General features: G+C 44.2%; 1 protein-coding gene and 1 long non-coding RNA gene across 2 annotated transcripts in view; both read right to left on the bottom strand.

Annotated features, from left to right (window-relative positions):
* Window positions 1–4,935: 4,935 nt before the first annotated feature.
* Window positions 4,936–8,666, bottom strand: LOC148043424 (uncharacterized). Its single transcript, XR_015697987.1, has 3 exons — window positions 8,440–8,666; window positions 6,058–6,118; window positions 4,936–5,052 (listed from the first exon to the last, which is right to left on the bottom strand). It is a non-coding gene; the product is annotated as an uncharacterized LOC148043424 (long non-coding RNA).
* An 867-nt stretch (window positions 8,667–9,533) lies between these two features.
* The window catches only part of ZDHHC19 (zDHHC palmitoyltransferase 19), an 8,233-nt gene continuing 5,878 nt past the window's right edge, over window positions 9,534–11,888 (bottom strand). Inside the window, exons 4-5 of the mRNA XM_087726054.1 lie at window positions 11,700–11,805; window positions 9,534–9,608 (exon numbers count right to left, since the gene is read on the bottom strand). Coding sequence (XP_087582180.1) covers window positions 9,534–9,608; window positions 11,700–11,805 — 181 coding nt within the window. The remainder of the gene's footprint in view (window positions 9,609–11,699; window positions 11,806–11,888) is intronic.

The raw sequence follows: 11,888 nt of genomic DNA, 5'->3' as shown, positions 1-11,888 counted from the left end.
TTAGCCATGAAAGCCAACTGGGTGACTTTGGACTAGTCATCAGGAGACTGGGAGTTCTAGTTCCGCCTTAGGTATGAAAGCCGGTGGGTGACTTTGGGCCAATCATCAGGAGACTGGGAGTTCTAGTTCCGCCTTAGCCATGAAAGCCAACTGGGTGACTTTGGACTAGTCATCAGGAGACTGGGAGTTCTAGTTCCGCCTTAGGTATGAAAGCCGGTGGGTGACTTTGGGCCAATCACCAGGAGACTGGGAGTTCTAGTTCCGCCTTAGCCATGAAAGCCAACTGGTGACTTTGGACCAATCGCCTGGAGTCTGGGAGCTCTAGTTCTGCCTTAGGTATGAAAGCCGGTGGGTGGCTTTGGGCCAATCCTTCTCTCTCAGCCCAGCCCACCTCACAGAATTGTTGATGTGGGGAAAATAGGAAAGAGGAAGGAGTATGTTCCCTGCCTCGAATTACTTATTATAGAAGTAATAGTGGCAGGATTTTAAAAAATCTAATCCATCAATAAATAAGCTGCCAGCTAAAGGATTAATTTGCCCTCTGGGATTAAATCCTAGAGTTTCGTGGGGGGCTGCTTAAGGGACTACCTAAAACTTTTCACCTTTGGCAACTTTAAGACTTGTGGACTTCAACTCCCAGAATTCCCCAGCTCTTACCCCACCCAAGTGGAGAGATTGCAGAGGAAGGGATTACAAGAGAGTAAACGATGCTTCCCGGGGGATTCTGGGAGTTGAAGCCCACACTTGGCTGAATGTTGCCAAGAGTGGACATCCCTACTCTACACCAAGATGGCAATTTTGGCACCTCCTTCTTCCTACATCAGAAGTAGAATCAGCCTCCAAATTAACCCTAGATCTGTGGTTTACAAACTCGAGGTCTTTCCCTTCTTTTTTAAATTTTTCATCTTTGTCCGGGACAGAGAAGGAAGAGATGGAGCCGGAGAAGAGAAAAATTGGGCCTCTATGCCAGTGTTTCTCAACCTTGGCAACTTGAAGATGTCCGGACTTCAACTCCCAGAATTCCCCAGCCAGCATTCGCTGGCTGGGGAATTCTGGGAGTTGAAGTCCGGACATCTTCAAGTTGCCAAGGTTGAGAAACACTGCTCTATGCCATCCAAAGAAACGTAACATTGGTGTTGTAGTCCGCCGGCAGCCTGTGGAGCTGCCGGCAGAATTGGAGAGTGAGGAGGTTGGGGAGGAAGATGGGCCAGTCCTGGAGTCTGGGGGAGGCTCTGAGGAGGGCTCCGTGTCGGAGGCAGAGAGGGGGCCAGGGCCGTCTGACAGTTATCAGCTGCCTTCGGAGTCAGACATCAGTGAGGCAGAAGAACAGCTGGAGCCTGTTCCCAGTGTGCGCATGCACAGAGTTCCCAGAAGGCAAGAACAGCTAAGACAACAGGGGCGACTTGGGAGTAAGGCTTGGAGACGATTGGCCCCTCCCATAAGACATAAAAGTGGCACACACACAGATGTGAGCCTTTGCAGGAAGCAATTTTGTTCGTGCTGGTCTGGTTTAAACTCTGAAGCTCCGTTTTGACTCTGTGCTCCTTTTGGCCTTGCAAAACTAATTGGCAATTAGATCTCTGGCAGCGTTTCAAGGGAGATAAAGGTGGGTGCTTATCCAGCCTCATCCCGAAAGACTTTGGCAGACTTCTGTCGGACTCTTCGCAGACTGGTTGTGACTCATTACGGGCTGTGAATGAACACAGGGTATTTTGGGACCAAGTGTGTGATTTTTACTGTCTCAGAAATCCTAGGTCCGAACAGTTGGGTCACGGGAACTGGACCAGCGTGTCCTCAGAAGTCATGGGAGCTGGCCAGAGGATCCCAAGTCCCCTCCTTTTTGGGTAGATTTTGCAAGGAGAGAGGCCAGTTCGAGATCTCCAGGGACAGGGACTCTCTCGACTTCTAAAATGGCTTGTCCTTTTGCCAAAAAGATGCTTCTTTTAATAGGAGCAGCTGGCGTCGTCTTTTCTGCAGTCCTCACCGTCAATTTGGTTAAAAAATAATAATAATAATCATAGCCTCATATTTTGAGGCCCGCGCTGAAGATCCTGTGTAGACCCAAATTTATCAGAGATTAGCCAACTAGGGCAATTTATTTTAGAATAGAATAACAGAGTTGGAAGGGACCTTGGAGGTCTTCTAGTCCAACCCCGTTTAGGCAGGAAACCCTACACTGTTTCAGACAAATAGTTATCCAACATCTTCTTGAAAACCTCCAGTGTTGGAACATTCACAACTTCTGGAGGCAAGTTGTTCCACTGGTTAATTGTTCTCACTGTCAGGAAAATTTTCCTTAGTTCTAAATTGCTTCTCTCCTGGATTAGTTTCCATCCATTGCTTCTTGTTCTGCCCTCTGGTGCTTTAGAGAATAGCTTGACTCCCTCTTCTTTGTGGCAACCCCTGAGATATTGAAAGACTGCTATCATGTCTCCCCTGGTCCTTCTTTTCATTAAACTAGACACACCCAGTTCCTGCAACCGTTCCTCATATGTTTTAGCCTCCAGTCCCCTAATCCTCTTTCTTGCTCTTCTCTGCACTCTTTCTAGAGTCTCCACATCTTTTCTGCATTGTGGTTCTTCTTTACTACCTATAAAGGAGGATATTTGCAGCTCAGGGTTGAAATGAGGGGTACTGGGTGCTCTCTGAACTTGGTTGTTTTCTTGCAGATGTTTCATGACCCAACTAGGTAACAAATCTCTCCTCAGTTCTAGGTTGCTTCTCTCCTTGATTAGTTTCCACCCATTGCTTCTTGTCCTGCCTTCTGGTGCTTTGGAGAATAGCTTCACTCCCTCTTCTTTGGGGCAGCCCCTCAAATACTGGAAGACTGCTTATCATGTCACCCCTAGTCCTTCTTCTTAGACTGGATATATTCATTTCCTGCAACTGTTCTTCGTATGTTTTAGCCTGCAGCCCCCTAATCATCTTTGTTGCTCTTCTCTGCAGGAATAAACTTGGCTTTGGAAGGATGTTATTTCAAATATAGGATTAGCTCCTTTGCACATAACCATTTGGGACTCAGTTTTATTGAAATAATAATAATAAAATCAGGATTAAGAAGAGATTTGATAACCATCTGTTTGGAATTGTATAAGGTTTCCTGCATGAGCAGAGGGTTGGACTAGAAGACCTCCAAGGTCCCTTCTGACTCTGTTATTGTGTTATCCTGTTAGGATCCAACTGGCTTGGAACATCAACAAGAATGAAGAGCTGAGGGCCAGAGAGGCAAGGGAGAGGGAAAAGACCTGTGAGCAGATGCTGCCTCCTGCTGTCCAAGCTAAGAATGGCACTAAAAACTTTAGTATTATTTTAAAGAGTGAATTTGGGCTTAGATAGACACAGTAACGATAGATAGACATACATACATACATACATACATACATACATACATACATACATACATACAGACAGACAGACAGACAGACAGACAGACAGACAGTAATGAGAGAGAGAGAGGGAAAGAGAATCATTGATAAATGGATGATAGAGGGATGATAGAGTTGGAGAGAGATAGATGAAGAGAGGAAGAAAAAATGGACAGACAGACAGAGATACCAATAGATATACATAGATAAATGATAGACTGATAATTTATTGATGACAGATTACAGCATTGATAGAGCGATTGATAGATGATTGGTTAGATACAGATAGACAGTTGATTATTATTTATTGATTAAACAGATGATATGTTAGACAGATAGATAGATGATTAAGAAATAGAGATAGATAGATAGATAGACAGACAGACAGACAGACAGATAGACAGACATAGATAGATAAGTAGGTAAACAGATAAGTAGGTAAACAGGTATATAGGTACACAGAGAGAGAGATGTGATAGGTGATAGAAGACAGATAGGTAGAGAGACACAAAGATAGATAGATAGATAGATAGATAGATAGATAGATAGATAGATAGATAGATAGACAGACAGACAGACAGACAGACAGACAGAAGATAGACAGACAGAGATGTGTGTGTGTGTGTGTGTGTGTGAGAGAGAGAGAGAGAGAGAGATGATAGGTGATAGAAGACAGATAGGTAGAGAGACACAAAGATAGATAGATAGATAGATAGATAGATAGATAGATAGATAGATAGATAGATAGATAGACAGACAGACAGAGACAGACAGAAGATAGACAGACAGAGATGTGTGTGTGTGTGTGAGAGAGAGAGAGAGATGTGATAGGTGATAGAAGACAGATAGGTAGAGAGACACAAAGATAGATAGATAGATAGATAGATAGATAGATAGATAGATAGATAGATAGATAGACAGACAGACAGACACACAGACAGACAGACAGACATAGATAAGTAGGTAAACAGATAAGTAGATAGACAGGTATATAGGTACACAGAGAGAGAGATGTGATAGGTGATAGAAGACAGATAGGTAGAGAGACACAAAGATAGATAGATAGATAGATAGATAGATAGATAGATAGATAGATAGACAGACAGACAGACAGACAGACAGACAGACAGACAGACAGAAGATAGACAGAGTTGAGAGAGAGAGAGAGATGTGATAGGTAGATAGATACATGGTGAGAGATGGATGGATGGATGAACGGATATAGTTAGCAATAGATACATAGATGATAGATAGTTAATAAAGAGACAGAAATAAATACAGAGAGATAGACAGACAGAGTGATTGATTGATTGATTGATGTGTGGGGTGGACACAGCCATCTTCTCAAACCAGAGCTCAGCAGGACTCTGAAGAGGTGCCCGTTCAGCCAATGCTTCCTTTAACCAACTTGTGCCCGCATGTGTGCATATCCCCACCCACCCACCCGCCCCGCCATTAAGCAGAGCAGACGAGTGCAGTAAAGCAGCTCTCGGCTTTATCTTCCCAATATAAAACCGTCGTGCAGGATCTGGCCGGCGGGCGCTGAGGGAGGGTCCTCAGATGTCGGAGACGGAGAGCAGCATGACGGTGGGAGAGGAGGGCGCCAGCCTGCTCCCGTGGATCTGGCCCTTCCAGTGGGGCTCCTGCACCGCCTCCAGGCTCTCTCCGGATTCCAGGATGTCGGGGACTGACAGGGAAGAGACAAACTGGGGTTACCGTTCATCGCATGAGGGACTGGGTGAAAATGGGGAGGGGTCTCCTGCCCCCCCCTCCACACTTGTGCCCTTGGGCCAAGGCTGGGCGGTGGCCCTTTAAGACAGTGTTTCTCAACCTTGGTGACTTTAAGTCCTGTGGACTTCAACTCCCAGAATCCCCCAGCCAGCACAGCTGTGCTGGCTGGGGGATTCTGGGAGTTGAAGTCCACAGGACTTAAAGTCATCAAGGTTGAGAAACACTGCTTTAAAAGCATTAAGGGGCCCAAAATACTGGGAAGGGGGGTCTTCCCATTTGAGAATTTAGAGGTTATGGGGGACCCCCAAAATAAATGGGGTGCAGCCCTTTAGCAGGAGAGAGGGAAGTTTTTTTTCGGGGGGGGGGCTGTCTTTGAGTACAGGTAGTTCTCGACTTACGACCAGAAGTGAACCCTAAATTTCACTTAAATTTTAAGTGATTTTTTGCCCTGTTTTACCCCCATTATTAAGTGTATCACTGCAGTCATTAAGCAAACCACACGGTCGTTAAGCGAATCTGGCATCTCCCCCCCCCCATTAACTTGCCTGGTCAGAAGATCACAAAAGGGGGACGGTGGATTGCGCCGCCGTTGTGAAGTGAATCACATCATTTGCTAACTTCGTCACATGGTCGTTAAGTGAATCGGGCTTCCCCATTTGACTTTGCTCGTCAGAAGGTTGCGAAAGGGAACCCCGGGGAGCAGCGAGCGTCATAAATATGAGTCAGTTGCCAAACGTTCGAAGTTTGATCATGTGATCGTAACCATGTTGCAACGGTCATAAGTGTGAAAAACGGTCATGTGCCAGTGTTTTCAGTGCGGTTATAACTTTGAACGGTTGCTAAATGAACAGTTGTAAGTCGAGGGCTGCCTGTATAGGGTCTCCTGCCTTGGGCAGGGGCTGGACTAGAAGACCTCTAAGGTCCTTTCCAGCCTAGTTTGCAGGAACTTTCTGGAACTCACTTGTGATGGCCACACTTCGGTTGTTGCCATTCAGGTGCCAGAGGCTTTCTTTTTGGCTTACCTGCCAGGGCAAAAAATAAATAAATAAATAAAACACTCAGAAATGTCTCCCAGATCTCTTTGGATTCTCCGTAAAACCTCCAGTTTAGGAGAAGTCTATCTGTATCCTCTCCTAACTCCTGTTACTAAACCCTGTTTCTCTCCTAAATCCTCCTTTCATAAATCCCGTTACTCTCTTAAATCCTCCTCTCCTAAACTGTTACTCTCTTAAATCCTCCTCTACTAAACCCTGTTACTCTTAAATCCTCCTCTACTAAACCTTGTTACTCTCTTAAATCCTCCTCTCCTAAACCCCGTTACTCTCTTAAATCCTCCTCTCCTAAACCCTGTTACTCTCCTAAATCCTCCTCTACTAAACCTTGTTACTCTCTTAAATCCTCCTCTCCTAAACCCTGTTACTCTCCTAAATCCTCCTCTCCTAAACTCCGTTACTCTCTTAAATCCTCCTCTCCTAAACCCTGTTACTCTCTTAAATCCTCCTCTACTAAACCCAGCTACTCTCTTAAATCCTCCTCTCCTAAACCCTGTTCTCCCTTAAATCCTCCTCTCCTAAACTCCGTTACTCTCTTAAATCCTCCTCTACTAAACCCAGTTACTCTCTTAAATCCTCCTCTACTAAACCCAGTTACTCTCCTAAATCCTCCTCTACTAAACCCCGTTACTCTCTTAAATCCTCCTCTACTAAACCCTGTTACTCTCTTAAATCCTCCTCTACTAAACCCAGCTACTCTCTTAAATCCTCCTCTCCTAAACCCTGTTACTCTCCTAAATCCTCCTCTCCTAAACCCCGTTACTCTCTTAAATCCTCCTCTACTAAACCCAGTTACTCTCTTAAATCCTCCTCTCCTAAACCCAGCTACTCTCTTAAATCCTCCTCTCCTAAACCCTGTTACTCTCCTAAATCCTCCTCTACTAAACCCCGTTACTCTCTTAAATCCTCCTCTACTAAACCCAGTTACTCTCTTAAATCCTCCTCTCCTAAACCCAGCTACTCTCTTAAATCCTCCTCTCCTAAACCCTGTTACTCTCCTAAATCCTCCTCTACTAAACCCCGTTACTCTCTTAAATCCTCCTCTACTAAACCCAGTTACTCTCTTAAATCCTCCTCTCCTAAACCCTGTTACTCTCTTAAATCCTCCTCTACTAAACCCAGCTACTCTCTTAAATCCTCCTCTCCTAAACCCTGTTCTCCCTTAAATCCTCCTCTCCTAAACTCCGTTACTCTCTTAAATCCTCCTCTCCTAAACCCTGTTACTCTCTTAAATCCTCCTCTACTAAACCCAGCTACTCTCTTAAATCCTCCTCTCCTAAACCCCGTTACTCTCTTAAATCCTCCTCTCCTAAATCCTATTACTCTCTTAAATCCTCCTCTACTAAACCTTGTTACTCTCCTAAATCCTCCTCTCCTAAACCCCGTTACTCTCTTAAATCCTCCTCTCCTAAACCCTGTTACTCTCTTAAATCCTCCTCTCCTAAACCCCGTTACTCTCTTAAATCCTCCTCTCCTAAACCCAGTTACTCTCTTAAATCCTCCTCTCCTAAACCCTGTTACTATCCTAAATACTAAACCCCGTTACTCTCTTAAATCCTCCTCTACTAAACCCCGTTACTCTCTTAAATCCTCCTCTCCTAAACCCTGTTACTATCCTAAATACTAAACCCCGTTACTCTCTTAAATCCTCATCTCCTAAACCCCGTTACTCTCTTAAATCCTCCTCTCCTAAACCCTGTTACTATCCTAAATACTAAACCCCGTTACTCTCTTAAATCCTCCTCTACTAAACCCCGTTACTCTCTTAAATCCTCCTCTCCTAAACCCTGTTACTATCCTAAATACTAAACCCCGTTACTCTCTTAAATCCTCATCTCCTAAACCCCGTTACTCTCTTAAATCCTCCTCTCCTAAACCCTGTTACTCTCTTAAATCCTCCTCTCCTAAACCCTGCTACTCTCTTAAATCCTCCTCTCCTGTTACTCTCCTAAATCCTCTTCTACTAAACCCCGTTACTCTCTTAAATCCTCATCTCCTAAACCCCGTTACTCTCTTAAATCCTCCTCTCCTAAACCCTGTTACTATCCTAAATACTAAACCCCGTTACTCTCTTAAATCCTCCTCTACTAAACCCAGTTACTCTCTTAAATCCTCCTCTCTTAAACCCTGTTACTCCCTTAAATCCTCCTCTCCTAAATCCTGTTACTCTCTTAAATCTTCCCCTTCTAAATCCTGTTACTAAATCTTGTTACTCTCCTAAATCCTTCTCCCCTAAATCCACACACACATGCATACCCACATGACCGCAGAGAGACACACAATCCACTCACCTCCTTGGCGGTTTTCCCTGGCCAGGTGTCCACACAGGGGCGCAGGAGTCTGCCCACGGCTGCGAGCAACTGTCCCCAGGCCTTCAGCCCCTTCGGCTCGCGGGGAGAGTCTGGCAGATGGGCAGGCGGTCCGGAGTCAGGGGTGGGGGTGCCGTCGACCAAGAGGGTGGAGAAGGGCTTGGCTCCCTTTGAGCCGGTCCTTACGGCCACCGGCCAGGCTGAGCTCCGTTGTGGCCTGCGGGAAGCAACATGTGGCTGGGGCAGTGAAAGGGATGGGGAAGGGCGATGCGCGAAAGGGATCAGAGGAGAGCAAAAACTGAGCAGAGCTTGGAAATGGTGGAGGGAGACAGGGAAAGGCTGGGCTAGAGACCAGGAGAAGGACTGTGGGCTACCCGTATAAACCAAGTCCAGAGGCAGTGATCAGATCCTTGTGAACCTCTCAGACTTATAACAGTTCACTTAGTGACCGTTCAAAGTTACAACAGAACTGAAAAAAGTGACGTGACTATTTTTTACACTTATGAGCATTGTCATAAATCCTCCCCTCCTAAATCCTGTTACTAAATCTCTTACTCTCCTCAATCCTCCTCTCCTAAATCTTGTTACTCTCCTAAATCTTGTTACTCTCAGAAATCCTGTTACTCTCAGAAATCCTGTTACTCTCAGAAATCCTGTTACTCTCAGAAATCCTGTTACTCTCCTCAATCCTCCTCTCCTAAATCCTGTCACTCTCCTAAATCCTGTTACTCTCAGAAATCCTTCTCTCCTAAATCTTGTTACTCTCTTAAATCCTCCTCTCCTAAATCCTGTTACTCTCCTCAATCCTCTTCTCCTCAATCCTGTTACTAAATCTTGTTTCTCTCTTAAATCCTCCTCTCCTAAATCCTGTCATTCGCTTAAATCCTGTTACTCTCAGAAATCCTCCTCTCCTAAATCCTGTTACTCTCCTCAATCCTCCTCTCCTCAATCCTCTTACTAAATCTTATTTCTCTCCTAAATCCTCCTCTCCTAAATCCTGTTATTATCCTAAATCGTCCTCTCCTAAATCCTGTTACTCTGTGAAATCCCCTGGTCCTAAATTCCCCTCCTGTTACTTACTTGGCATCGGGCAACTTGCACAGCGCAAAGAAATAGCTCCTCCAGGCCGAAGGATGGCTAGCAAAGGGATCCTGCGGAAAAAACCAAAGGATGGGGCAAGGATTCACTGGTTTTATTTCAGAAGATTCATTAACCCCTGGGAGCCAATTCCGGCTGGAAAAAAACACACGGGAATCCCAAATGCATGGATGCCAGAGCCCCAGGCAGCGCGGGTCACCGCTGAGCATTGGCAGGGACTAGAAGATCAAGCATGAGAGAACAGAGGGAGTCACAACTTGTGAGACGGGTAGCTAGATAGAGACAGACAACGGATGGATGGATGGATGGATGGATGGATGGATGGATGGATGGATGGATGGATAGATAGATAGATAGATAGATAGATAGATAGATAGATAGATAGATAGAGATAGATAGATAGATAGATAGATAGATAGATAGATAGATGATAGATAGGTAGGTAGGTAGGTAGGCAGGCAGGCAGGCAGGCAGGCAGGCAGGCAGGCAGGCAGATAGATAGATAGATAGATAGATAGATAGATAGATAGATAGATAAGATAGAGACAGATAAAGAGATAGAGGAGATAGGTAGATAGATAGATAGATAGATAGATAGATAGATAGATAGATAGATAGATAGATAGATAGATAGATAGATAGATAAGATAGAGACAGATAAAGAGATAGAGGAGATAGGTAGATAGATAGATAGATAGATAGATAGATAGATAGATAGATGAGAGGAGAAATATACATAGATTATGCAACATAATAGATAGATAGATAGATAGATAGATAGATAGATAGATAGATAGATAGATATAGATAGATACAGATAAAGAGATAGAGGAGATAGATAGAAAGAAAGAAAGAAAGATATAGATAGATGATAGATAGATAGATAGATAGATAGATAGATAGATAGATAGATAGATAGATAGATATAGATAGATACAGATAAAGAGATAGAGGAGATAGATAGAAAGAAAGAAAGAAAGATATAGATAGATGATAGATAGATAGATAGATAGATAGATAGATAGATGATAGATAGATAGATAGATAGATAGATAGATAGATATAGATAGATACAGATAAAGAGATAGAGGAGATAGATAGAAAGAAAGATATAGATAGATGATAGATAGATGATAGATAGATAGATAGATAGATAGATAGATAGATAGATAGATAGATAGATGATAGATGGATGGATGGATGGATGGATGGATGGATGGATGGATAGATAGATAGATAGATGGATGGATGGATGAGAGGAGAAATATACATAGATTATGCAACATAATAGATAGATAGATAGATAGATAGATAGATAGATAGATAGATAGATAGATAGATAGATATAGATGAGAGAGAAATAGACATAGATTATGCAGTATAATATATATAAAATGATATAGATATATGGATGGATGGATGGATGGATAGATAGATGATAGATAGATAGATAGATAGATAGATAGATAGATAGATAGATAGATAGATAGATAGATATGAGACAGAAATAGACATAGATTATGCAGTGTAATATATATAAAATCACATGGATAGACAGACAGACACAGAGATATAGATAGATGCCAATAGATTAGAGAAAGAGAGAGAGAGAGAGAGAGATAGGCAGGCAGGTGGGGAGACAGATAGACAGAAAGACAGACAGAAATGGATTAGATAGATGAAAGATAGTTAGACAGACAGACAGGCAGATATCGACAGATAGACATAGAGAAATGGGATTAGATAGATGAAAGAGACAGACAGACAGATGCACCGAGGCAGCCAGACAGCCAGAGTGAAAAGAGGAATCAGTCCTAGAATTCCCTATGTAGCCACAAAGAAAATCCAGCCCCCCCCCCCCCTTGAGGGCCCTGATCCCACTCTTAGCCAGGGCAGGGGGCTCTGTGAGAAGATACCTGTCTGGAGGCTTTTAGCAGCTCATCCATTTAGTTGACCCTCTGTCCGTGTCTGGACTTCCACACCCGACAGAACTGCCCCCCCCCCTCAGAGCTCCGGACCTCTCCCCCTCTCCCTGTCCTACGTCTCTCCTCCCCCTACTCCCATTCTCTCTCCCTCCCTCCCTCCCTCTACCTGTCTGTCTGTCTGTCAGTCTCTCTCTCTCCCATTCTCCCCAAGTGGCTCACCTTGAATGTGCCTGGATCCTGAACAGCTACAACTGTGATGATTTGGTGGGACAGCAGGATTAGCAATGGCACGAGGGAAGAGGCAGCAGGAATGGTCAGGAGCACCCTGGCCCAGAAGATCCCGTTAAGGCTGGTGTGGGAGAAGAGAGGATGACCAGGGGCAGAGTTGGGGTGGTGGTGGGGTGGATG

This window comes from Thamnophis sirtalis, unplaced genomic scaffold (assembly GCF_051295495.1).
Source record: "Thamnophis sirtalis isolate CommonGarterSnake01/CBP01778 unplaced genomic scaffold, rThaSir2_p1.2 scaffold_11, whole genome shotgun sequence".
NCBI lineage: Eukaryota > Metazoa > Chordata > Lepidosauria > Squamata > Natricidae > Thamnophis > Thamnophis sirtalis.
Note: the sequence above shows the minus strand (reverse complement) of the source record. Positions and strands in the feature narration are given on the sequence as shown.